The 27,739-nt window shown below is 39.1% G+C and overlaps 3 protein-coding genes across 7 annotated transcripts; 1 reads left to right on the top strand and 2 right to left on the bottom strand.

The window, feature by feature from the left end:
• Positions 1–2,277: 2,277 nt before the first annotated feature.
• ddx42 (DEAD (Asp-Glu-Ala-Asp) box helicase 42) lies at positions 2,278–9,175 on the bottom strand. 2 transcript variants are annotated; one of them, XM_055193961.2, is made up of 18 exons: positions 9,041–9,175; positions 8,591–8,813; positions 8,337–8,496; positions 8,193–8,248; positions 7,984–8,020; positions 7,363–7,515; positions 7,145–7,249; positions 6,485–6,604; positions 6,207–6,383; positions 5,933–6,061; positions 5,723–5,822; positions 5,388–5,435; positions 5,176–5,273; positions 4,815–5,091; positions 4,454–4,680; positions 4,252–4,362; positions 4,007–4,105; positions 2,278–3,575 (listed from the first exon to the last, which is right to left on the bottom strand). In XM_055193961.2, exons 2-18 carry the CDS (start codon positions 8,800–8,802, stop codon positions 2,997–2,999), a joined length of 2,688 nt encoding a protein of 895 aa, XP_055049936.2. In that variant the 5' UTR covers positions 8,803–8,813; positions 9,041–9,175; the 3' UTR covers positions 2,278–2,996. The 2 variants fall into 2 exon arrangements, with proteins under 2 accessions (XP_055049936.2, XP_055049939.2); XM_055193964.2 differs by lacking the exons at positions 7,984–8,020; positions 8,591–8,813; positions 9,041–9,175 and having other exon boundaries at positions 8,337–8,406.
• Positions 9,176–9,254: 79 nt separating this feature from the next.
• strada (STE20 related adaptor alpha) lies at positions 9,255–22,986 on the top strand. Of its 4 annotated transcripts, none has more exons than XM_055193967.2 (13): positions 9,255–9,446; positions 9,862–9,923; positions 10,075–10,132; positions 12,057–12,085; positions 16,345–16,447; positions 16,553–16,674; positions 16,780–16,888; positions 16,984–17,107; positions 19,239–19,410; positions 19,526–19,630; positions 19,709–19,965; positions 21,749–21,791; positions 22,067–22,986. In XM_055193967.2, the coding sequence occupies exons 2-13, from the start codon at positions 9,912–9,914 to the stop codon at positions 22,220–22,222; spliced, it is 1,290 nt and encodes a 429-aa protein (XP_055049942.1). In that variant the 5' UTR covers positions 9,255–9,446; positions 9,862–9,911; the 3' UTR covers positions 22,223–22,986. The 4 variants fall into 4 exon arrangements, with proteins under 4 accessions (XP_055049942.1, XP_055049944.1, XP_055049943.1 ...); XM_055193968.2 differs by lacking the exon at positions 9,255–9,446 and adding an exon at positions 9,557–9,575; XM_055193969.2 differs by lacking the exon at positions 12,057–12,085.
• Positions 22,987–23,076: 90 nt separating this feature from the next.
• Positions 23,077–27,590, bottom strand: rnf113a (ring finger protein 113A). Its single transcript, XM_055193971.2, has 10 exons — positions 27,344–27,590; positions 27,125–27,201; positions 26,722–26,820; positions 26,406–26,513; positions 26,172–26,281; positions 25,941–26,047; positions 23,809–23,898; positions 23,636–23,729; positions 23,337–23,443; positions 23,077–23,262 (listed from the first exon to the last, which is right to left on the bottom strand). Exons 1-10 carry the CDS (start codon positions 27,444–27,446, stop codon positions 23,195–23,197), a joined length of 963 nt encoding a protein of 320 aa, XP_055049946.2. The 5' UTR covers positions 27,447–27,590; the 3' UTR covers positions 23,077–23,194.
• Positions 27,591–27,739: the final 149 nt, after the last annotated feature.

Here is a 27,739-nt window from a genome sequence, read left to right as displayed (position 1 = left end):
TATTACTTGCCTTTTTTCCTAACATCCAAAACTGATTATCTTCCCCACCAAATAGAGAACAATAAAATTGAAATTAAACTTGTAATAATTGGGACATTCATCTGCACAAAATGAGAAGTATTTCATTAGCGATTGCAACACATCTCTAACTAGCAAGCTGGTCTGAAACCTTAGCATCTAACCTTTTTTTTTCTTGAACTAGTGTCCCACTCAAAACAGAAGTAACAATGATATTTGTAGTCAAGCAGGAAGCAGAAGCACCATTGACCTCCATAGTAGGAAGAAAAAAAAATACTAAAGACTGTGCTCAAAAAATGTATGGTTACAGACATTGCTAAAAGTCTTTTAGTTAAACAAAAAAAATGTATACATGTTTGTAGTAACTTGAGGTTGAAAATGACAGATTTTTGTGTAAACTATACCTTTAAGGCCCATAGGGTGCACTTTGTGCAGCTGCCATATTGTGTGTCTAAAACAAATTTCCTTTGGGACAATAAAGTTTAACTTCTCTTACTTTAGACAACATTGTGTGAAAAGTAAAAAAAGTTACTCCTAGTTCACCTGGCTCCCTTATTACAAATTTTTACCTTTGCCTTACCACATTGGCAATTGCTATAACAAGGTTCAGTTTAAAAAAGTTACTAAATGGGTTGTTTCAGTCCATGGCTGGATAAAATATGGACAATACTAACAGGTAGGTTAAACTCTCCAATAAAATCATCCACATTTGACCCATGGGTTGAAACAACAAAGCAAAGGCTAATTTAATTAATTTAATTTAATGTCTTGTGTGTATTTTGTGAACGTGAGCATCTCTTTTATCATAAACTGTTTTGATGCGTGTGCAGCAGGCACAGAACACATTTTGAAAAAAGAAACCACACACAACATTCTGAACACTTATTTTGAATTGGTGGCCCTCGGATGAGCAGTCACGAGCTGCCACTGTTTAATACCGAATATTAATTCAGGGTTGTTTTTATTTTAACAAACCATGAGTTAAAGTGGGTCATATGATGCAAGTTCATGTTTTCCTTTGTCTTTAGAGTGTAAAAAGCTTTTGTGCGCACATTCATGCTGTAGTATTGTTGCCGCTGCTCAGTCTTGGAGACGCTGTGTTTTGGTAAGGGGCAAAACATTTCCATCCCTTCTTGAAGTATTCAGGTAATTACAATGCACTGGATAGCTGACCAGTTAAAGCACACCACTCTTTTCTTGGTAGAAATTGACACGTTTTAGAAAGGTAAAACATAGAGGAGCAGCAACAATATACAGTATGTGGAAAGTTTTTTTTTTAACTTTAAACTATGAAAAACATTGCATTACACCAAACGTCATGACCCCTTGTAGGATTGTACAGGCTACAACCGTCTAGGAAGCTCTATGCCTGGAAAAGAGAATATCCTTCTCAGTTACCACTTGGCGAGTTAAGTCTCTGTGGCACATACAGAACCATGAAATGGGCAAACATGTAAATTCAAAATCAGCTTTAAGTTGTTCTGGTAAAAACCACCCACAATCATGTTCATACCATTTAACAACTTTATTAAAACACTGGACCTCACAGCATTATCGACCAAAGCTATAATCTTTTATGTTGACAGGCCCAAAGATGATACCCAAGGGATTGCACACCCAAGGGATCTTGACCAGGCCTTCCTCCACTCATAACAGGTGTCAGCATAGGAATCTAAGAAGGAAACCACTGTGGTGCCAGCATAGGGTTGCTTGCCTCACATCTTTGGGGAAACTCAAGCATCCCGGATTCACTCTGCTGAGGAACTTTCATTTGTGACCGAGGCCAAAACATAATTGGATAATTCGCCAATCTTCCCTACCATTTTGCCTCAGACAAGCCAAATGAAAGAATCTTCACCAAGCCAAATCAAATTTGCCACAAACCCAATTATGACCAAACTTGAGTTTCCATAAAACCTAAGACATCACAATCATCATTTATAGAGCTGAAAATGAGGATGGCTCCACTCCTCCAGACTTGTTAAATTACTTAAACCAGTATGTCACTGGTAAACACTGTTGGCTATTTATTATAAGGATGTAATATAAAAAGGTTATTTTCCACTTAGGCTCATTTTAATTAGACACATCAAAGCTTGAAACAACAAATACATAAGCTTTTCGGAAGTACCCCAAATAATTAAGTTTAAAAAGAAAACAGGAAATTTTTGTCTTTATTGGAAATAAACTGAATGTGAGAAGTCCAAAACTTATACACACAGCCCTCCATCAAAATAAAGGAAATGCAAGGACATAACATGGTACATACAGTAAAGTTTATTGTGGATTCATACATTTTCTCCCCATTTCAACTGCATTGTGTATGAATCTAGAATGTGTGCTCTGTTAGGCTTTATTCAGCATGACCTATATCATATGCTGGACAGCACAGAAAGACAAAACAGGACAGTTTGCGTCTCTCGGGAGACGCTTCACAAACACTTACAAGTAATGTCAGCCAACTACTAAAAAAAGTTTGAATTCAAACTATTTAGGCCATAGACAATAAAAAACATGAGAACAAAAAACTGTTGTCTTTGAATCCTCCTAAGCACACATTAAAATACACTGAATCTTAAGTGATAAAATAGATGTTTCACAAATATGTTTGCAAAGAACACAAAAATGTCTCGGAAGTAAAATATGATTTTTGTTATTAGTCAATGAAACAAAACCAGACAAGTCAAACATTTTTTAGCCGGTTGTTGTTTTTTAGAAGGACATGGAGTAGCACATCTGCATTTTAACACAGTGTTTGTTTGCATGGTTGGGCCCTATTTCAAGATGCATTCGATTACACTTCTTAATTCACAGCTCTAAATCTCTAAAACAACCTTGTATAAATGTATTACATGACAAGGGTGACGGAGTGGCCGAGCACCCCAAGAACCCTTCGTACAGCTTCCCCTTACATACAGACACGCCACTGCTGGGTTGACTGATTCAGCTATGTCGACTGCTTTTTCTCTACACTCGCTCTAATTGTCCCATCTACTTTTCTTACGTTTTGGGAGATCAGGAACAGCAAAGCTTTCTTTATTACTCCCTGACCTATCCCCCGCATCTCTGTCTGACCGTCCCTCTCTGTCCCTATGACTTCCGTCACCGTTTCGACTGTCACCATGGCGGTCTCTGTGGCTATCACTATGACGGTCCCTTTCCCCATAACGATCACGGTCTCCACCACTGTGCCTGTCACCATGACGATAATGACTATCCCCATGACGACCCCTGTCATCGGCACCCCTATCGCTACGGGACCCCTCTTTTGAAGAAGAGCTTGAGTAAGAGTCTGACAAAGAGCTTAAAGAGCCGGCGCTGCTGAATCCACTCATCTTAGTGCCCGAGCTGAGAGCAGGGGGTGGTGGCATGGACAAAAAGGAGGAGGAAGATGATGAAGGCGAGTAGGAAAGGTGGGGTCTGTCAGGCCCCTCAGGTGCTCCTGAGGGCACAGAACTCAGGCTTCCTGCACTGGTCCACCCAGAAGAGCTGCTGGACTTTGTGGTGAGTTTAGGTGGAACACCAGATGCTGCCACAAAATGATTTTTATACTGAGCCTGAAAGAAAACAAGAAAACCTTTCATTTTTAGCTTGTAGTGTAGCTAACCACTTTAGAGAGGTTGACTGTAATTTATAGCATGTTAAAATCATCACTTTGTAGGTGTGAGAAAAAATGTGCGATTCTTAGGTGTGTCCTTTTAAATGCGAATGAGCTGATCTCTGCACTAAATGGCAATGCCGTGGCAGATTGAGGTGCGGTACTATCCCCTTCTGACATCACAGGGGAGCCAAATTTCAATTTTTTCACATGCTTGCAGAGAATGGTTTACCAAAACTAAGTTACTGGGTTGTTCTTTTTCACAATTTCTAGGTTGATAGAAGCACTGAGGACCAAATTATAGCACTTAAACATGGAAAAAGTCAGATTTTCATCATATGTCCCCTTTAACCATTTAGAATTATGAGTGGCAAAAGGTGCAGACAGTACCTGAAATGCTTGCTTCATGGCAGACATGCGGTCTCCCATGGCTCCGGTGGAAGGTTTGTAAGCTTCATAGTTGCTGAGAGCACCACCACTACTGCGTTCCTATTTTTTGGAGTAAATCGAGAAATAAAGACTTTTTATTTCAATTTATTCATGGTCTGCAATTACTACAAATACTGCAGCATCAGGTCACAACTTCTCAATAAACATTTTAACAAATGCTAATAAAAAAAAAAATGGCAACTCACACTGGTATCGGATCCAAGACCAGGTCTCTCTCTGTATCCGAGACCACCACCTCCAATGTTTAGCTTCTTCCCTTTGCCACCCTTAAAGCGGGATTTTCTAAACCAGGGATTCTAGAAAAGAGTACGTGCAAGGTATTTGTAAAGAAAATGAATGAAACATACTACGGAAGGCATACACATCCCACAGAAGTATTTGTTATACCTGCATTGCCAAGTCCATCAGGTCCTTTGAAACACTCTGATTGGCTCCCTCTAAATTTCGAACCAGGTCACCAGCAAACGAAGTGTCTTTAGTGGTAAGCAGAGTGTAAGCCACACCTTTCTCCCCCGCACGTCCCGTTCTGCCGATTCGATGTGTGTGCGTGTCAATGTCCCTTGCCACGTCGTAGTTCACTACTGTACGGATGGATGGGATATCCAATCCTCGAGCTGAGCAACACAAGAGAAACAGAAATGTGTTAAAGCAGACTTAATTACAAAAACAAGGAAAGGAGAGAAAACTAATGGCAGTTGTATTTAGGAAATGACACCCAAAACACAACACAAAAATAAGTCCCACTAACCAGCTACATCAGTAGCAACTAATACAGGTAGGTTCTTCTTTTTGAAGTCCGCAATGACTTTGTTTCTCTCGCTCTGGTCCATGTCACCATGAAGCAGCCCGACACTGTAACCTTCCTGTGTCAAGTTTGTAGCAAGCTCATCAGAGTTGGTCTTCTTAGTCACAAAAACCAGCACAGAACCAGCGGAGGTGAACTCCACCAGTCTGCGTGTCAGCCATCCCCACTTCTCCTGCCCCGACTGCAGAACTTCCACTATTTGAGTAACATCTTCATTAGCCTACGACAAAAAGATTTCAATATTATTTAAAACTACTATGTGCACAAGCATCAATTGCATTCGTAGAAGAAATAAAGACTGCACCTCTCCAATGTCTCCTTGCACAACACGGATCGGATCAACTAAAATATCCCGTGCCAGCTTTTCAATTTTCTTCCGAAATGTTGCACTGAACAACAGAGCTTTAAGAAATCAAAAATCATGAAGAGTTTATAAGTACAATGTAGTTACTGGATGGAGTCTACAGCAGCAAAAGTGCATTAAGGCACCAAACTGTATATAAATATAATACTTACTCTGTCTATCAGGCCTGACATGACTGGCGATGGATCTCACTTGGTATTCTGTATGACAGTATGATGTTTAAATGACATGAGCGCATCACAAATGACCAAACATCAATCGATAGAACAACTTGTAAATAACAGAAAGCTGTGATATGAACGTAATCTCATAAGTGCTTCTATATAGCTCAGTGGTAGAGCATTGCGTTAGCAGCGCAAAAGGACATGGGTTAGAACCCAGGGAAACACGTTGATAAAAATGTATAATTTGTAATACACTGTAAGTCGATTAGAATAAATTTATATAAATAAATAAATAATAATAATAAAGTTATGAAGAGTCGCACCAAAACCCATGTCGAACATGCGATCAGCTTCATCAAACACCAGGTAGGTCACTCGCTGCAGTGATGTAGCCTTCTTCTTAACATGATCGATTAGACGACCCTGTGATGGCACACATGATAAAAATTCAAATCGCATTACATAAAAATCAGAAAGGTCTTGAATACATCTCAAAGATGCAATATGTATACTATAAGTCAAGATGTTCTTACTGGGGTGCAGACAACAATTTCTGCTCCTTCCTGTAAGGCTTTGGCTTGCTCCCACATGCTGCCTCCTCCATACACTGCCACTGAGCGTAGGCCATAGACTTTCCCAAAGCGCTTGCACTCAGCATGGATCTGAATCATAAAGATGGAGCATAACAATTAAAAATCCCAAAACAAATCTTTCACGCGTTAAACAAATTATTTTCCATTCCTTTATACCTTATTCATCTTCTTTAATGATTCACATTAATCAATATAATGTAAACTTATGTCTGACCTGTTGACAGAGTTCTCTGGTGGGGCAAACAACCACAGCGATGGGTCCCTCTCCCTGTTCCAATTCCTTCTGGTCCATAATGTGCACCAGCATTGGCCAAATAAAAGCCGCAGTCTTTCCACTGCCAGTTTTGGCAATCCCAATCATGTCTCTGCCACTCAAAGCAATGGGAACACCCTAGGAAAAAAAAAGACAATTTACTATTTTGATGTTTTGAAGCCACAAATGAAAGGCGGAGTTGCACATGTGAGGTGTGGGAGGGGCTGCTGCTGGCTCACCTGGCACTGGATGGGTGTGGGTTGAGTGTACTCCGATTTACGGATCTGGTTCATAAGCTGCTCGTCAAAAGTGAAGTGGGCAAAACTAGTGGCTGGTTTAGGAGGGGCTGCACCCGATACCTATAAAACACCAAAATGGGTAAACTTGAAAGAAAGAGAATCATGATATGTGTATTTACCAGTGGCGGCCAGTGACTTCGTTTTTTGAGGGCGCTCGATGCGAAGTTCTTCACAACATGTATGTAGCACGTCGTGTGCGTGGTTCGGAATTTCAAAATATGTGTTTCTTTACGTCGAGTGATCCTATGTGCATCACGTGTCTTGTCAAAATAAGTGTCTGCTGCAGACGCGTCTAAAGGGTTTATGATAAAAAAGGCGCTCGCGTTTGCCAGATACTCGCATAATCTCATGTGTAATCAGAGATTACTGCTAAGGGAGTGTCTTGCGTGTATTTTGTAAACGTGAGCGTCCCTTTTATCATAAACGGTTTTGACACGTGTGCAGCAGGCACTTCTTTTGACAAAACACGTGATGCACATGACGCCACAAACACATATTTTGAAATCACAAGCAACACACATGACACTTATTTTGAATTTGCGCCCCTCGGATGAGCAGTCACAAGCCCCACTGGTATTTACTTCTACGTGGTGCCATCACCTTCAGGTTAAGCTTCTGCCTCAATTCCACCACTCCAACCCCAGTAAGACAGCTGATTTCCTCATGCTCAATATAAAAGTTCTTCTCAAAGGGAGGATAATCAATCTGCAAAAAAAAAAAAACATGACAACATATGGGTCTTTTTTACATACAAGGTCTATTAATAAAAAATTTATTTAGACACGTCAATGTAAGAAAGAATGAAGCAGTAACTGTACCTCAGAGTGGTCTATGGGAGGCAGGGGCATAATAATCTTCTTGGTAATAGGAGCAATTGGATTTCCATCACTATCATAGTCTATTTCTTCCTCCTCTTCTTCAAGGGTCAGCCCTGCTGTTGGGTTCTCTGCCATGTAACGAAAATACGCTTCCTGCAAAGCACATAAAACCTTGCTTTAGACCGTGACAAAAGCAGTGGCTAAGCATAATGACTACTGCCATAACACGCAAAAAGAGCAGAACGCAGGAAAGATGATACTATATGCAAATTAACTTATCCAATAAAATATAATCATTTAATGCGAAGTGATAACTACTTAAGTCAAGCTGACACCTTAAAACTTCTAAAAAACTCAGTAGCACCAAGATGGTGCCACTAAGATCTCAATTTAGATAATAAAATTCTTTGTTTACTTCCATTCTGTTGGGAAAACATTTAATTTCATTATGTCATAATAATCTCTTTATCACATATCCTCCAACACCAAAAGTAAATCTGAATGGCCCAGCCTGTAAACTGATGTAGTGTGGAACAAGAGAGAATAAGACAGAAGAGTCGAGCACAGTGATTTCTGTGGCACAGATATGATGACAGTAGTAACTTCGGGAGGATCACTCACTTGTTCATCTTCCTCTTCGATGTCATCCCGTATACCCCTGGAAAAAACAAGCGGAGAAAAAACTTCCCTGCGACTCGCTCAATAACCCATGGAAACCCACAATAATCCCATAAACCCCCTTGTACTCTCATCTTGTCTCCTATAAATGTTATCTGGATAAACTTTTTTAAAAAATGAAGCGCTCTGTGTGCTCAGTGGCATAATCTTACTTGGCCTTCTCTTTTTCTTTCTCTTCAAGTTTCTTCATGTCCCTCGCTGCTTGGTCCTGAGACGAAGCATAAGCGTGAATTAAATATAAAGAGCAAAGCCAATGCAGGGTCTACAGAAGATGACTTCGGGAACTCCACTCTTACCTCCACCTCAGCCATAAAAGCATCAAGAGGATCATCCTCACTGTCTGAACCTCCTCCTCCACCTCCTCCAGACTGAAACTGCTTCCTTGTTGGCGAGTTCTCGGCTGGTATATATGGCAGATCTGTACTGCTAGACTCCTCTTCATCATCCTCAAAATACCTAAGGCAATAAATACAGTTCAAGGATCAACTTAATTAATTAAATGAACCTTATATGGTATGTTATAGTAGAATATGGTATATGAAACACTCACGCATTCTCCTCGTCAAAATTAGCTCTTTTAGACCCTATTTTGTAAAATGACGAAAGCTGTTGATTCTTTCCATATCCACCAGATGGTCCAGAGCCAAATGCAGAATGGGCATTCTGGGGCACACGGGGTTCCTCTTTCTTCCCAGTCGCGAGGGAGAATCCGCCGAATCCGAAGCCTCGCTTACCACTCGGTCCTCCCTTGTTCCAGTTCATTGCTTTTGTTGCTGTAAAACAGAGCACCAGATTCAGGTTATAAAAAGATATTACCTAGTATAGTGCGTTTTGTTACATTCCTCGTTGCTTGCTAAGTTAGCTGACAAACGATTTGCGGGATGTTGCGCTGAGAGCCCTGTATTAGTGTAGAGGCCTCGGGATGTGTATGCACACATTAGGTTTCGATTACTTCCGAAATGCCTTAACGGGCTAATTTAGTCGCGTTCTGTTTATTTACCTTTCACTGATCAAGTAATAAGATCAATCTTCTAAAGTGGGTGGACACCTTTATTTATCCACGACGTATTTACCACTTCAGGCTATCTCGTACACTTCTCAGTTATTGCGTTGTACGTCATTCACAACGGACACGTTTCGTGCTCGGTAAAATGTACGCGACGAGTTATGTGCTGAACGTTTGTAGGCGTGTTCGACTTCATGCGGCTCGCACGCCTATTGGCTCCTCCAACCTCGTGGCCAATAGCAAAGGAGAACACCGAAGGTTCTACCACAGTGGTCCAATCAGCGACCGCACCCAGCCCACTGCAAAGGAAGAAACACGGTAGATGCTGCAGTGTTGTTGGTGATACATGCATTTTTTTGAGTTTTAGTTAAATAACCTCAACGTAAGATAGTAGCAGAGGGTGAGTTAAACGATTGTACTCTTAAGTTAAATATTCAGGTAAACTGGATTTTTGCGTTATAGGCTTTTTCAATTGAAAACGTGCAAGTAGCTGTTTGCTAACTGAAATGTACAACACTAACGTTAGTCTGTAAGTTTGCATGTCACACTAATTAAAAATCTTATATATCTATTTGTTTTCTAACTTGGCACACTCAGTCTTATTTTTACACAGTGATTAAGACAAATCCTTTTTGATTTAGAAATATTTCTTAGCTGCTCCTTTAATGTTTATTTATTTTTAGTAGCCAGTGTGTCAGGAAGTTAATCATCTTTTAACAATTTAATTTGCTGTTTGCAGTCGGCTAAATAAAAATGTATTTTAGTAACTGTGTGAATCATAATAACTGATTTGTTCATTTTTTATCATCTTACAGTTTTTACGCTTGCTGTGTTTTTAAAAGTATTGTCCTCATCTTCAGGATCCATGTCTTTTTTGGTACGTAAATTTAAACACAATACTTTGTTCTCAAATGAATTGTGCTTATTATTATATTAAACACAGCTTAATGAAGATGCATTGTATGGTGTTGTATAAAATGCATAACGTTTGTGGACATAAAATGTATGCAACTTATTTGATCTTTTAGCGTTGGGTGTCAGAGAAACTCAGTGTGGAAAGCCTGAGGGATCTGGATCTATTTGGAGGTGAGTTTAATAGTCCAGCATCTCATGTCGCTGTGCTTGTGGCAGCTCTTTCAGCAAACCTCACCTGCCTGAGCTAATTTCACCTAAGCCAGGGTGAATGTGAAGGGGAGTCCTATAAACTCATGCTGTCACGTTTAGTTTTTATAATACACTCATCATATTTCAAAATGCTAAGATCTGCATCATTTTGAGAGACAATTGGCCAATCTTATATTATATACATCAATAAGAGAATACTACATATACAGTATATGTACACGAATCCCCCTCATAGTCAAGTATGCAGGCCCATCGCAAATAAAGATCTCGACTGTACGTCTGCCCATGATCACAATCAAGCAATGCCAATATTGCAATAATACGGCTTGCAGATGAAATATTCTGCTCATTGTTTGTTTTGCTTGTGCTCCAAGCTTATTTGAAAGGTTTTGTAATATGTGAGTTTTTAATATCGTTTTAGATGTTTTGCTGTGAGGCACTGCGGTTTCTCCATAATTAAAGTGCAGCATATCTGTCATGGTGAATAATGATTGTCATAACATCAGATTCTGTATGTCCTTGTTTCTTTTTCATGTGGTGATGCATCTGTATGTAAGGCTGGCTGTGGTGCTGTGTTATTGCTGTGATGTAGTGTTATTGCTAGGCCTTGACAGATTGCTTTTATGAGGTAACTGACAGCTGAGACACTGCAATCTAAAAGTTTATTTGTCAGGATACATTATTACAGTCAGATTTAAGTTTGCAGTCTGTCCACAGCAGAAATATCACCAGTAGAAGTATTACGAGATATTAAGGGAATATTTCCCTTAGTTGCAATACATACTCTTATAATGCATGGTAAAACTCCAGACTGCAGTGGTAAAGACAACAGTAATCGTCTGTCTTTGTAGTGCTTTGTAGTTTCATTTTTATTTTTTGTGGCATTAAAGTTATGCTATATGACCAGTGAATACTAGATCTTACCTAACATCTGTAGATTTTAAAAGTTGTCTTTCCCTAAACTGATGGATAATCCATTGGCCATTTTAGCATTGCTCTGCGTATTTGCTTGCAGTCATTTCACTGTTGTCCCATCACTGCCAAGCTGGTGCATGTTATTTTATGCCTGCTGTGAAGACAAATTACTTGCTTTTTGGCTGCTGTGTGTTCCTATTGCATTGTGTAAAAAGGGGTTAATAAGCAAGACTATGTTTCATTTTAAAATAGGTCAATTAGCTTAAAGGTGCAGTGTGTAATTTTTAGAAGGATCTCTTGACAGAAATGCAAAATAATATACAAAACTATATGATCAGGGGTGTATAAAGACCTTTTTATAATGAACCGTTGTGTTTTCATTACCTTAGAATGAGACGTTTTATCTACATACACAGAGGGTCCCCTTACATGGAATTCGCCATTTTGAGCCGTCATGTTTCTACAGAAGCCCTTAAAGGACAAATTTGTTTTACTAGGTTATCTCTGTCAATTACTTGTTTTTCCAGTGGCGGGTACCATAGCTTCTCTATGCGTTTCAAAACAAGGGGTGAGCAGTGGACTGAGCCGTTGGTTGCAATTCGCAACCTCACCACTGGATGCCGCTAAAATTTACACACTGCACCTTTAATAATTTCTGTTGGTTTTTGTGCTATATTATAAATGTAAGAAAGTAGAATACAGTGTTATAGTCAGCATGCTATATGCCATTTAAATTATAATATATGTGGTTTATTTATTATATTGATTGACTAAATTGTCTTGGATAAAAATATTTAAAATCTGATTAAATTACAAAGAAGGTTAAAAAGAGTGCAGTTAATAAGCCTGTGTCGGAAATCTAAAAATGTTCCAAATAGGTGTCTGTAAAATTGTCAAAACTACTTTAAAGCAAGATTGTTTGTTTGTATGTGTGTCTTTTGCGTCATTTACATTGGTTTTTCTACGGCAGAGCAAATTCAGGCAAGCCCACTAAGGAAAGTAAGTGCGGTAAATCATAAAGCTTTTCCATCTGCCAGTTGGTGTGTGTGAGCATGTGACATGGCGTGAGCTCGTGTAAATGTTACATTATGTCAAATTAATGGTGCGTATGTACTTTCTTGTGTGCGCAGTTGAATACATCCCCTGTGTTTGTGTGCATGTACTCATCGTGCTGCTGTGACACTCATTTCTCCTCACCTCCTCAGCAGTTTGTTATTATACAAGAGTCCTAAGTAAAAGCCTGGGCTTCAGTTTACCAGTAATGCAACCTTTTATATAATTGATTAAAAGGCTTTATTATGGAACAGATGTAGTTCACCCATCAATGGAAATTCTATTAATATCTATAGAACTCATCCTCGTGTTTAAAACATATGTGATGAAAATGTCCAGACTGCTCTTTATTTTATACAAAATAACACTGAAAGTCTGGTTTGTTTGGAGGGGAGTAAATGATGACAGAAATGTAATTTTTGGGTGTCCCTTTAAGGATAAGGAGAAGAGATATTCAGTCAAGATATGAGGTAGTATCTTTTAATGCTTTTGTCGTGTGCACTTTAATGTTTTATTATGCATAATTATGGTTTATCAGTCTTAATCTACATCTTTCTATAGGGCCTAGTGGATTTTTGTATTGGTTTCTTTACTGCTACTTCTCTCTCACCTCACAGATTAGCGGAAACATACATTAATGTGAGAAACGCGGGTTAGTGTAACTCTGTTCTAAATTTACCAAGTATCTACCTACTACTTGATTTACTCATTGTAAAGATGTCAGGTACCAACACCAGACTGCCAGGGCTGTCACAATGATTAAATAATCGTCTTATCGTGATTGTTTGACCTCATCGCGATGATTTCAGATCACCGCAATGATTGCACATCTCTCTAAAAAACACAAGGGGGAGCTGCAGCGCCTGTATAAATGAGACAGTATCAGATTACTTTTAAATATGTGTTATGTGTATTCATATTTACTGCCGGGTAAACCTGGCAAAAGATTTAATTTTAATAATCACAACAAAAAAGTCTGTGAAAATAAAATAAACAAAAAAATTATGAGAATTAAATGTCAAAGCAATAAAACACACAATTAGTCATCATAATCGTTAAAATTTATTAAACAATTAACCGTCAGCCAAATTTTATAATTGTGACAGCCCAAACTAATAACAATGATGATGTCACTGGTCACCTAAGCATGTGAGGTGGGATTGATCTTCATTGTGTTTTGGAAACACATGGGCTCATCCCATCAATGCCTGGGCTTGCTGTACTGTTCACTTGAATGGTTGAACACTTGAGAGGGCATAAAGTATTTTGCCATAGATTTGCAAGATCTCCATTTGCAGATACTGATAGATGTGAGTAGTACATCACTTGTAGCTTTTAATGAGATCATGTTTATCTATGATTAAATGCAATACAGTGGCGCAGTATTGTAAATATTTGGTGCTTTAAACATCTTTTTTTTTTTTGCAAATATGCTAAGTTTGTGACGCAACCCCTCTCTGTCTCGTACTGAATTTAAGATTAGTTGGACTGAATCTTGTATTAGTCAAATACTCTCAGTACTTGAATGGTGTGCGTGTGTCAGAAGAGCTTTGCAACGGCTGGGATTTCTTAGTGTATGCACAGCTGTTGCTTTGTGCTGTTGGTCTGTCAACAGTATTATCATTGTGTCTGTGATTATATGTCGATAATTTTGTTTTACTAAAACTGTCTGTGATAACATTGACGTTCATAATATATCTGATTAACATTTAGGTCCCCAAATACTGTGATGCATTTAAAAGAGACTAACTTACACTTACACTTTCTTGTCCTGTCAAAGGTTAATGGCAAGTCTCATACAATTCTGTTTCACTTTAGTGTCAATTAAACTGTTGTATGGGCACCCCAAAAGGTATTTCGACCCTTAAGCCACACTCTAATCAGAAATAACTTCACTTCCATGGTTATTTTTGCGTGGATGCATATATAAATAGAAATATATACACAGGTGTTCTAGCCGACAGATCACCTTTGAGTTCATCTTATGCCTGCTTCAGACTACACAATCTTTTTGTTATTAATCACTGTTTCAGACTATGCTATTTTGGCCCTCAAAAAAACAACAAAAAAAACAATGTAGGTACTGTGGACAAGAAAGATGTCAGACTACACAGTGTCTACATGATGTAATTGAGAAGGCAAATTAAGTTTATTTAACTAAGTTCGCGAGGAGCATGGTCATGTAATCCAACCAATCAGCACAACCATGAGGTCTCTATATATAGCCATCCTTCCCCTCCATACCGTGATAGTTTTTTGCAGCATCCCTTCTCCACCCCATCGCCTCACTCACTGCTGGTACATATATCCCAGTTAAAGGGGGTGGGGGTACTCTGGGTTTGGGCTATTCAGAGCTCGGAGCCCTCCCCTTGGACAGCACACCAAATATGCTTTATCTCATTACCCCATTGATTAAATGATAATGCAAACTTGTGAAACAAGAGCTCGTGTTATATCAATATTTCTGAACTCACTTGGTATCCGCAGATGAAAGCAATTTTTCCAACTATTGGACATTGGCCGATTGTTTAAAAACAGCCATTGTTCAGGACAGATCCGCAGACAGAATCGCAGTTTGTACCCATTGCACACCTAGGATTTCACAACATAATAATTCTAAGTACCGTATTTTCCGGACTATAAGTTGCACTTTTTTCGTAGTTTGGCTGGTCCTGCGACTGTCAAATATAATTCATATGAACCAAGAGAAACCATTACCGACTACAGCCGTGAAAGTCCGCTCTATGCTGCTCCTGTATTTATGTAATTCAATGGATTTAGTGATGTGGATTGACTTCGGGACCTTTTTGAATTTGATTTGGCTTGTCGTGTTAATTTAGCCTATTCAGTCTCCCAGGTATATTCGATATGTTATTGTGTTCGGTGAATAAATGGTAATGTTACTTTAACATGTACACACACCTATTCAGCCTGCTGTTTTGCCTTTCCAGATTAAATGTATGTTCTTGGGCTTGGATTTTGATCCGCGACGTATAGTCCAGTGCGACTTCTATATGCTTTTTCCTCTTCAAAACGCATTCTTGACTAATACGATTTAGCGACTTATAGTCCAGAAAATACGGTAATTGTATATCAGTCTAGGCCAGTAATTCTTAAAGTGTGGTCTGCGGACCACTTGTGGTCTGCCAAACCCCCCCAGTGGTCCGCCAAGAGATGACCTAAACTAGGCTAGTTTTTATACAAAATCGTCACTTATTTAAGTAGTTTTTTAATGCACTTGCGAAACTGTGATATCAGTTCTTGCCATTCTGTTTTAAAAACTTAAAAATAGATCGGTGGCTAAACCAAAGAGGAGTCAAAAGAAAAGATCAAGTGTCAACTGAAAGAAGCTAAAAATCCAAAAATCTATTAGTTTTGTAATGTACTAGTTTTTGTTTCATGTGTAAAATCCCTGTAATTTCAGTGATTTTGGATTTTTTTCATTGTTACCAGACTTCATACCCACCTCAGTTTTAAACTAATGGCTCTTTGGAATGACATTAAGTGGGACCTAGATTGTTATAGTATGTTTAATTGCAGTTTTTTTTTCACATGTGCAGTTTGTTGTTCATATTAAGCTGCAACTCATTTCACATGTACTTTTTTTAAATGAAATAAAATTCATATAATAATTTCGGAACATAGCATTGCATTTGTGTATAAAAAATAGTTTTTGACTTGAAACAGTTGCATATTAAACTTAAATTTAGCTTATCCTTCCTATTTTGTTGTTTTTTGGGGGCGTGTTAGAGTGGGATTCTGTTAGGTGGTCCTCAGAAAAAAATTGGAAGATAAAGTGGTCCTTGGGCTGAAAAAGTTTGGGAAACACTGGTCTAGGCACACAAACGTTTTCTTTTTTGGCATCCCTAATTTTAAGTGTGGTTTAAGCATCCAGATACTTTCTTGGGGCACACAACTATAACTGAGTATCCACAAATCACTCACACATTTGCACCTCCAGTGAACTGACAGGGTTCACCAGCCACAGCCTCATATGTCTAATACTGTATATATTGTCCTTGAGTGTGTTAAAAAAAGATTTTATCATACTAAATGAGTAATAGGAATGGTGTGGGACCTGGTCAGTTTGCAGGTGTATTTATTTAACCTGACTGTAAAGCAAGTCTGAAGAAGTTGCATTTTTTATAGTCCGCCCTTCGCAGTGTGTCGGCCCACTTGACTAATGACTTTGTTTATTGGCTTAGGCCCATGAGGACAGTGAAGAGTCTCTGAACCCTCTTCCACACAGGGACACCATGGAAAGCTTTGTACCAGACAGCAGCGCTTATGAGTTGCTCACTGTCATAGGTGAGTTGCAAGCTACCATAGCATTGGAACAGAAATCAAGGTTTTCTACAGTCCTCCAACAATTGCAACATACATCTGAATGTGCATTTGCTTGTGCGGGTGTAGGTCGGGGTTTGGAGGACTTAATGACGGTAAACCTGTCCATATACAAACCTACGAGGCAGCATGTGGCTATCCGACGTATTGACCTGGACTCCTGTACCAATGACATGGTCAATTACTTACAGGTCTGTAGAAGAGTCCTGTTGTCTCAATGCTCCAATGTTTTTTTGAAATTAGAAAAATATAAAACCTAATGTGTATATACAAATTGTAATGGTTTCTTTTTTAAGGGTGAACTCCATGTCTCCAAACTGTTCCACCACCCCTGCATTCTCCCATACAGAAGTGTCTTTATTGCTGAGAATGAACTGTGGGTGATCACGCCCTTCATGGCCTATGGTTAGCTGAGATAAATTATTAAGTATATATATATATATTAATTACTATGGCAAAAATCAGCATTTATTTGTATTTATCTTTACCTTTGCCTTTAGGATCAGCACGAGACTTAATCAGCACGCATTTTACTGATGGTTTGAGTGAACCGACAATTGCTTATATACTGCTGGGTGTTCTGAGAGCATTGGAGTATATACATCAGATGGGCTATGTTCACCGGTGAGGAGTACACTTCAACACATACATTCACAGAAAAATTAGGCTTCAGTTATATTAGTAGCCTTATAAATGCTGCTTTATTTCACATGGAGTGTGTTGCCCTGTGTGGCAGACATATTCAGATCACATGACCTGCTAAATTTTGCTCAGCAAAAATTTTGTGGAATGTTGCATTTGTAAAAGCATAACCACAAATCTCAGATGAATGTCCAGTGCAACATAAATACAAATTACCCATTGAAGTTACTTTGCATATTTAAATTGTCCTTAATTGTACTCTAATTATGAATACTGAAGTTGACTGGAACCAATATGTGACATGGTTTTTACAACGCAATATATGAAGATGTTTGTCTAGACTCTGTATATTGATTGCGTTTACATGCACAGTCTTAAGCCGATTATGCTTAATAAACTGATAACGCGTGGGCTCATGTAAACGCATAAAACGTTTTTCTTTTATCGGGGAAAGCCCATAAACGGTCTAAGCAAAAACTGTGCATGATTTATTGTCGCATGTAAACACCTTAATCGCCTTTTTGTTCACACGCGGAAATAAGCGCAAAGTAACGCATAAAAGTCTGCGCTCGAATGGTCAAGTAGTTGGCAGAGACACTGCGAAAATTAAATCTCATTTACAGGTTCTGCAGAGATGAGAAGAGATACAACAGTATAGCTTAAAGGGCACCTATTTCATTGCTAAAAACAACGTTATTTTGTGTATTTGGTATAATACAATGTGTTTGTGTGGTTTATGGTTAAAAACACATCATTTTTCACATACCGTACATTTTTGTAGCTCCAGATTTCACTCTCTTCCTGAAAAGCATGGATTTGAAAAGCTCTGTCACTGATTGGCCAGCTGATTGGCTATAACTCTGACGTCAGCCGGAAATTTGACGCTCCTTACCATGTTTGAAAGATTCGCTCACAATGCAATGCTAACAGGAGTTAACTTACAGGCTGTGAGTTCGTAGCGGGAGGAATTATGGGGCTGTTTACACTTGGTATTAAGATGTGTTTTCATCGATCGGATCACAAGTGGACGAGAGAGACACATTACGTTTACACCTGGTATTTAAATCCGTCTCTTTTGTCCACTTTCGACCGCTTCTGTGCTGAATACTATGAGGGTCTGTGAGACGGTGGGTGAGTCTCTCTGCTGTCATTCAAACCCGAGCGGGAGTAATTATGAGTTTATATGGACGCAAACTAATATTATGTCGGAGTGCACTGCTTGTTTAGCAAGTAAACATGCTGCACAGTGTTTTGTACATGAGTATGTAAGAGCTTTCTTTGAACTTTCAGCGCAATTGATGAAGTAGGATCGCGCAACTTTCACACGCTTTCAAAACGAAACTACGGAGATCAGCCGCTTAGTTTTATCAATGAAAGGCTAAAAATAGCGCTGTTCACCGAATGTTCATGCCAGAAGTAAAAAAAGACGTAAAACTTGTGTTTAATACCTCCAGATTAGATAAATGGGCGGAGAGAAGGCGGTCGCGTGTGGGCTGTTCGAACGCATTCAACCACATGTGCGTTCCGCAACTCCAAAGCGATCCGATCGAAAGTGGTTTCGACCACCTCTGGATGTGGTTGAAAGTGGTCGAAAGTGGACGAGCTCAAAACGTTTTGAACACCGTTTACACCTGGCATTAACGTCGTCCACTTGTGATCCGATCGACGAAAACACATGTTAAAGCCAAGTGTAATCACCAATTCCAGGAAGTGAACTGTTTGCTACAATTCGTATGTTTGTTGTAGTCCAAGAAAAGAGATTTACGCTGGAGACGATAACTCGCGTCATCATTTACGTATGTACCTTTTGCATATCGTTAACATGTACTAATACACACCTACACACAAAGGAAATGGAAATCGTGAATCGGACCATTGGTGCTCTTTAAGACAGATTTTACGTTGGCTTTTTGAACGACTATATGTACTATAGGCGGTGACGTCACTGCCTGAAAAACCTAACAAATCTGCACATACCATGTAAACGCAGTTTCTACATAACCAGTTTATTGATATGCATGTAAACTAATGAAACTGTTTACTATAATAAGCCGATTTTTGATAGTTATCGGCTTATTCGTTGCTAACTAATTGTTTTATTGTGTGTTTTCAGGAGTGTGAAGGCAAGTCACATCCTTATTTCAGCAGATGGACATGTGTATCTGTCTGGTCTTAGGAGTATCTTTAGCTTGATCCGTCATGGTCAGAGAGCACGTGTTGTCCATGATTTCCCCCAGTACAGTGTTAAAGTATTACCTTGGCTCAGTCCAGAGGTTTTGCAGCAGGTACATTTTATATATCATCGTCTGTATCATTCAGACAGGTGTATAACTTCTTACACCTGCATATTAAGGTTATTAAAGGTTGTTTTTCTGATGTTTTCTTTTTGAATTTATGCAGAATCTTCAGGGGTATGACTTCCGTTCGGATATTTACAGTTTGGGAATCACTGCATGTGAGCTAGCTAATGGACACGTGCCCTTTAAGGACATGCCTGCAACGCAGGTAAGGCAAACACTTCAATTTAAATCTTTTGTCCTTAACTTCACACTCGTTCATCGACCTTCTGTCTGTGTGCTTTAGATGTTGTTAGAAAAATTGAATGGTACAGTGCCCTGCCTGTTAGACACCACCACCATCCCACCTGAAGAACTAAGCATGAAGCCATCTCGCTCAGGGGCTGACTCTGGGATCTGCGAGGGCGGCCCTGCTGCTGGTGGAGCTCGCCACACTAATGGAGAGCCCTCGTCAGCTTCAGGGGGAAATCCTTACAGCCGCACCTTCAGCTCACACTTTCATGGCTTTGTGGAACTTTGTCTACAGAGAGACCCTGAGAAAAGGTATGGAGAGAACAACTTTTTGTGGTTTATAAAGTTTTTTTTTTATTTTTTAAATATGCTCATTTTCCAGCTCCCCTAGACTTAAACATTTGATTCTTACCGTTTTGGAATCCATAGCTTAGCACAATCCATTGAATCTGATTAGACCATTAGCATCGTGCTAAAAAACCCAAAAAGTATGGATATTTCTTCTATTTAAAACTTGACTCTTCTGTAGTTACGTCGTGTACTAACTGTGGGTTTACAGTAGTGCTGCAACGACGCGTCAACGCGTGATGCTGTTTACATTCATCTCGCGTAATGCCGGCTTATGCTCCTGGCAGTGTTTCCCATACATTGATTTGTTTGTGTGCACCACAAAATCAACAATGGCCGCAACATTTACATTTTTATTTTCATTTAAAACAGCTTCATTTATTGTTGTGAGCGCTCGGTGGTGCCCCTCGTGCGCGCGCTCTCTCTCTCTCTGCGTGAAGCCCCTCGACAGCGCCTCTCACACATGACACTGAGTGAAAGAATTAAAAGTTGGCTGTGTTTTCCATGCGGATTCCTCTGTGTACTTGCATTTTCACATAAACGTCAGATGTTACTGACAGAGAAGACGACTGATTCGAGTTTATCATGAAAGGTATGCAGTGTTTTCCCAAACACTCTGGTTCTCTATGTGCTTGTGCGCGAGCTCTCTCTCTTCTATGCCCACGCATGCCTTCTGTAGTAACTCTGTGTAATGGCAATTTTTTAATTTGCGGCGAATTGTCTGCGATGTCGCGTTTATAAATCAAGATTTTAGTAACTTAGTAGTTAAAGTAACTGCTGGTTGGATAAAAACAAGGTTATTGGGTCATGTTTAGTCACTATTTTAATAGTCTTTATGTCTGACAACAGAACAGATAATATGTGAAAATAGCATTCAGTTGTGTTAAAATACAATAAAACAAACAATGACTGTCAGATCAGACAGAGAGTAGAAAAACAGATTATCCAACAGATAAATAGCTAATAAAAAAGAACCCTATATTAATAATAAAAAATAATCGTTAGAGTAGTCGACTAATCTGAAAAATAATCGCTAGATTAGTCGACAGAAGAAATAGTCGTTAGTTGCAGCTCTAGTTTACACCAAATGCGAAGCGTGCAAATAGCGTGTGTTTTTACGGCAAATGCGCCCCCCATATTGTGTCATTCGCATCGCCCCACGCGAGGACGCGTCTGATCGCGTCTTTGCATTGACTTTGTATGTAATCTACTCGTGCAAATCGTTGAACTCGCATCTGGTGTAAACCCACAGAAAGACCGACAGAAAATAAAAAGTTGCGGTTTTCTAGGCATATATGGCTATAATATGGCTACAGATATTACACCAGAATGAGAGTATAGTCCTAGCAATATCTGCCTAGAAAATCACAACTTTTCATTTGGGGTCGGTCTTAGTACACGATGTAACTACAGAAGTTTTAAATAGGAAAAATATCGAAACTCTTTAGTTATTTTTAGCGCGATGCTAATGGTCTAATCAGATTAAATGGATTATGCTAAGCTATGCTAAAAGTGGTACCGCCAGACCCGGAGATCGGCTGAATGGATTCCAAAAACGGTAAAAATCAAATGTTTGACTCTGGGGGAGCTGGAAAATGAGCATATTTTCGAAGAAAGTGGAGTGTCCCTTTAAAAGCAGCATGAGGATGAGTTAATAGACAAAATGTTTATTTTTTGGTACATTTTAAAGTAAATACCCATCTTACACCTCAAGTCCATTAATGAACTTTCTTATGTCTCACTACAGACCTTCTGCCAGCACTCTGATAGGCCATTCCTTCTTCAAACAGGTGGGTTTTTTACACCTATTGGGTTAAATATCTGATACAGTACAGTATTGATGACCCTGTCTGTGATATAGATAAATGCAAAATCTAATAATGAGCATCAAAGTTTGATTTCAGTCTTTGACATGACCTTACTCAGTCAATATTAAACATATCAAGGTTATATTTTCACAGAATGGTCTTTAGATTATATTGTATTTTATGTGTAACTCAGTAACTCATAAAAAAATTACTTTAGCTTGAAATTCACAGACTGGGTGTGCGAATTAAAATTTCAGATAAAGCGCAGACCATCCGAGGCTCTTCCTGAGCTCCTGCGTCCAGTTTCACCGATTAACAGCATACAGTGCATCCAACCTCAGGACTCCCCTACTGGGCTGGCCAGCCTGGAGTCTGACCTCAGCCAGCTGGATGTTGATGACTGGGACTTCTGACACTGAATGGATATTATGATTTGATAAAAAGGGCTTTGAGGACTCTTGAAATGAAAAGCACTCTGTTTGAAACTGGGAAATTTGGATTAAGGAAGAGAAAAGGAAAGGCTTGTGCTAATGTGAATGTGTTATATTCATTTTAACCAAATTATTTTCAAAGATGCTATAAGAGACTCTGAAATGTGTCTTGTTGTACTTGTGATTTGTGTATATCACTAAAACTACAAGACTATTTTATACAGAGGAATTAAACGCCAGCAGCTGCCATAGCCTTGCTAAGGCATTTAGACTGAAAGATGCATGAACTTGAAAGCCTGAGGCATGCGCACCTCACTCATGCCCACATTTTGGTTATTTTTTCAGACTTGCCATGTCACAATGGCGATCACTTGAGGCTACTAAAACATGTTTTGACTAACTTAACAAAACTTAATGAATGTCTGCTGTGAAACGTGCAGCAATACAGTGTTCAAAACCGATCAAGTAAAATCACTGTATTAGCCCAATGCCACATACAATAAACCCAGATTGAAATGGGTACAATGGGTATAGCGTTGTTCAGTCTACATGGGGGTTGAATTTGTTCGATTTCTCCATTTTGTGCGGTCGCCTATTTATTAATATCAATTCTGTTGTATTTTTGCTAAAATTCATAGCTGTTCTTGGCATGTGTTACAAAAAGAAGTACTTCAACTTACAAGTCTGTATATTTTGAGAATATTTACCAACTGGTCAAATAAAATGTTACAATTGTAAAAATGTCAGCACTTGTCATTCGTCTTTAATACAGTTGTATGGCATGTAGACATAGCTGAGTGCTAGTTCCTTTTGGGAGGAAAAAGTAAACAATTGAATTTCTACAACAAAACATGTACATGTTTATTTCAAAAGTTTTAAAAATGTACAGCTCGGGGAATCCTGAATGACTATTTAAAAATAAAAGAAAGATGCAGGACGGTAGGCTGTATGGCTCTAGTCATCCTCATCTGAAGGAGGCTGGTCAGTGGCTGCCTGGTGTTTTTGAATCTTTGCCATGAGCTCTGCACAAAAAAATAGTAAAAGCTGAATTATATTTTATAGTTTTCAAATAGAAAGTTTGTTGGCAAATCAGTACCTTTGGCAGGATTAAAAACTCCATTGGTTTGCTGGTTACAAACGTAGCAGCGCTTAGATTTGCGATAATGCTGGAGAGCACAGCCTTCACAGAAGTAGTGCCGACACCTGTTAAACAAATTTAAAACTTTTACATTGAGAATGACATACTTGATCTGCCGTCGAATATGAATAATCGCACGCAAATGCAACATCCAACAATTTGAATTTGTTTAAAGTGTGAGATTTGGGCTGTAGTACAGAGTGAGTAACAGCATTTGCAATTCAAAGTTGCCATGGCTTGCAACAATTTGGACTTACTTTGTAACAATGGGATTTTTGAAAGTGTTTCTACAGATGAAACACTTAAAGGGAAAATCTTCCTCATCGCTGCTCACCTCATAGTTCTCATCATCTGTAAGGTAAACGTTACATCATGGTACAGAAAGAAGAAACTGTATGTTTCGAATGCGGTGAACCTAAAGATGACTCACCATTCGCACCATATCGTCCTTCATCAAGCTCTCGCTCGATCTGCCAGCCGTGCTTGTAGTCCGAGCGGTCATGCAGAAACTTACAGCTGTCTGAAGACACAATAAAAATGATGTAAGTGCTACTGAAGTGTAGGTTAACACTGCCTCTCTATGGCTGTTTGCATCTTGTAGTAACATGCATCTCAAATGTCTCCAGTGACCTATTGCAATCATAAGGGAAGGTCTCTAAACTACAACTTCACACGTATGATCTATACTGCAAAAAGTCTAAATTAAAAAAGATGGAATATTAATTATGAAGTCTCCAGTGACCTCGGGTGTGTCTCAATTAGGTCCCTTGTTCAGTAGTCAGGGCACTGATCAGGGAGTCAGCCATTTTAAGGGTTGTCTCAATCGCAAAATCCTTCCAGCGCACTGGAAAGTTCGTTCCCTAAAATTCCCACAATGCAACGCAAAAACCAGTGAGCATTGATGGTTCCTGTGTTACTCTATATATATATCACATTGCTAGAAAGGAAGGGACCACCATAGATATGTATAAAGGCTAGATGTCTTACGTCGGAGTCTCTAATGTCCTCACCTGGCGGCCATCTTACCACAGACAGTTCGCTCACTCTAAGCATTGAGTTAAATGGTGCAGGTACTTTTAAATGACCATAACTTGCTCAATTTTCTACCAATTTTCAAACGGTTTGGTTTCTTACAAACGTTATTAACGTGGCTATTATTCTGTATGCTTTAACATGCATCAATTTTAAGTATACATTTGCAGTGTCATAGGTATATCTTTGACGTTTATAACCAACCAGACCGTTTGAAAATCGGTAAAAAATTAAGCAAATTATGGTCATTTAAAAGTACCTGTACCATTAAAACTCAATGCTACGAGTGAGCGAGCGTCATGTGGTAAGATGTTCCACTCAATTGCCCAGCAGCGCGGACGAGACATCTAGCCTTTATACATATCTATGGGGACCACAATCTACTTATTTTTAAATGTAATATTCCTCCAAAATTATGCACAGATATGAAAGAGAATAATTATTGTTTTTCATGACATACTTTAACAAGCGTTTAAAAAATAAACCATTTATACCAGAGGTTAGCGCTAACCCCTTGTGATCAGATCATCTAGGACGGCTGTTGATACCTAGTGTTAAATGGCTCTTTATGTAAAGATACAGTGCCAATCACATGATTTACATATCAACTGCTGCTTGGTCAATAGGGAAGCTGATACCTTTCAACAAGACATCTATGGAGGACGCACTAAGAAATGCAAATGGTACGTTTACAAGATGTACAGCACCAACCAGCAGAGGCTGTTAAAGGAAGAGTTCGGTATTTTACACTTAAAGCCATGTTTTCAGATTGTTTATGGTGAAATAGAACGGTTTCTACTGAAATTTCGACATATGCGGCTGCCCCGAGAATTTTGGGGTGTTTGTTGTTTCACCTCCCACCCCTACAATGGCTGCATAGGTGCACTGGAACAATCCTTCCCAAAATGCACCAAACCCTCGCCCACAAAGACGTGAAACTCACCGAGTGGTCAGGGGTGTTCACTGATATGCTCATTTCACTGATATGCTCTATTTTTTCCAAACGCCTCACACACGTATATTCTTCCGTTGAGAGTTATAATAATAGACACTCCAGCCAAGTTGGTGGCGATAATCCACTTTTGCCAATTGCAAGAATACCAACAAAGTTCCCGGCACGGAGTAATCCCGTACCTCACAGCACAACTAATACAAGTCAATGGAGTTGGACAAAAACTACGATAAAACCTGTTGGAATGCGTCTTTTGCAGCGATTTTTGTGTGAGCATATCAGTGAACACCGCCGACCACTCGGTGAGCCTCACGTCCCTGCAAACGAAAGTTTATGCATTTTAGGAAGGATTGTTCCTGTGCACCTATACAGCCATTATAGAGGTGGGAGGTGATACAAGAAACACCCGAAAATTCTCGGGCCAGCATCATATGTCCAAATTTCAGTCAAAACCGTTCTATTTCATCATAAACAATCTGAAAACACGGCTTTAAGTGTAAAATACCGAACTTGTCCTTTAACATACATGAAAATAATGAAGAAACCAGTAGCTCTCTTCTTTTGTCTCCTTTACTTACCTCCAAACCCACAGAAGCCAGTCTCTTTATAATCTTTACATATGTCAGGCTGGTAATCCCACCGCACCGTGGCTCTGAGGTGTTCAGGGGCTCTGATTGGTCCTTTCCTATCAAGTTCATAGCAAGACACGAATTGTGAATATTCACATTGTGACTGTGTACAAGTAACAGGATGTGTTTTGTTAAAACCACTGCAAGCATGCACAGCTGCCTCTTTGACCACTGACTCACCTAACCATACCAGAGGAGGCGTTGCCCATGGTTGAATCTTTTGGTTTGATGAATTTGTGATAGTTGTTGATACCACGGTAAATTTTATCGTCTTCTTTACCAGTTAGTTCCTACAAATAAAATACAGAAATGCCACAGTAGGATGAAGGGACTATGCCTGGTGTGTCTGCATGTCAATGTCAACATTACATAAATGTGGTATCAGCCACAGAGAATTAAAATACTCTCTCTTACTTCTTGAATCTTCTGGCTGCGCTCAAAGATGGCCTGAGCATCTTTGTCCCTCTCTGTGTCCAATTCATAAACAGCAGTGGCGCCCATATCGTCTGGTCCCTCTGGTTTCTGCAACACATATACACACACCAACATTAGCTGGACAATAATCAAGGTTTAATAACAGACCAAAATGGTACTAGAGCCATGTAAATCATTAAAAATATAATTGTTATGTTCTTCATTCACGATTAACTATCAATCATATAGAAATTTTATAAGAAAATGCAAATGTGACAAGCCCACTTTAAATATAGGACATCTATCACGGACTCACCGCTGAGCGAGTAGACTTGTACGCCACGGTCACACTCTTGTCCCCTTTTTCTTCTTCACTTTCACTTGATGTAACTACTTCCTTCTCAACTTTTTTTGTCTATAGAGTAAAATATGAAGTATACACAATTTGAGAATTCATAGAAACGACAAGTCACTGTTGGTTCTAAACAGCACAACACAGTCACAGTCTGCAACACACAGTTTGCAAACAGTACAACACAGTCATCAAATGAAAACTGTGCCACCAAGCTAATTCTGTTACTGAGCAATCCCTTACGAAGCTTAACCATGGTTTTATTGTGGTAAAAGAGTAACTAACACTCGTGACTTTAATGTAAACAACAGCTTCGTTTAGGTTAACATAATTCAGATTTTACAAAACACGTGATATACCAACACACTTTCTGAATCATGGGGTTGACAACAGCAGCTTTCTTCTTTCTGACCACAGCACATGCATCCTCGTCACTGCTTTTGTCTAAACAAAAGATAATAATCATTACCAGTAATCAGCTATGGTAAATGCAGTCTTTGACAACTAACGAGAGAACTCGCATTACAAAATAAACAACACTGATCAGACACACGCGTTACCGACCATAAACACAAGCGCGCAATACCTTTATCACTATCGCTAGCATTTCTTTTGCGTGCAGAAAATTTCTTGTTTGATTTCTTAAACATAAACTTGCAGGTTGTTTTAGGTTCTTCAGACTCCGCCATCTTTAACCACAAATGAAAACACACCACTGAGTAAATGAGGCAAACTATACTTTATTCACAGTGCCTCCTATTGTGTAGGTGGAAATCGTAAAAAAATCAGCGAAGCCATCAACACTGTTTACGACATATTCCATGCGTCTTTCTTTTTATTCTTTAAACAGAACAGCCATAAAATACTTTAAATTGACCTCAGTACAGATTCATACGTAGTATTATTCCAACATTATGTCTTTATTATACTCGAGACACGGGCATTTTGTAAGAAGAACCTTTATTTTGCATAAACTAACCAC

This window comes from Misgurnus anguillicaudatus, chromosome 19, assembly GCF_027580225.2.
Source record: "Misgurnus anguillicaudatus chromosome 19, ASM2758022v2, whole genome shotgun sequence".
Classification (NCBI taxonomy): domain Eukaryota; kingdom Metazoa; phylum Chordata; class Actinopteri; order Cypriniformes; family Cobitidae; genus Misgurnus; species Misgurnus anguillicaudatus.
Note: the sequence above shows the minus strand (reverse complement) of the source record. Positions and strands in the feature narration are given on the sequence as shown.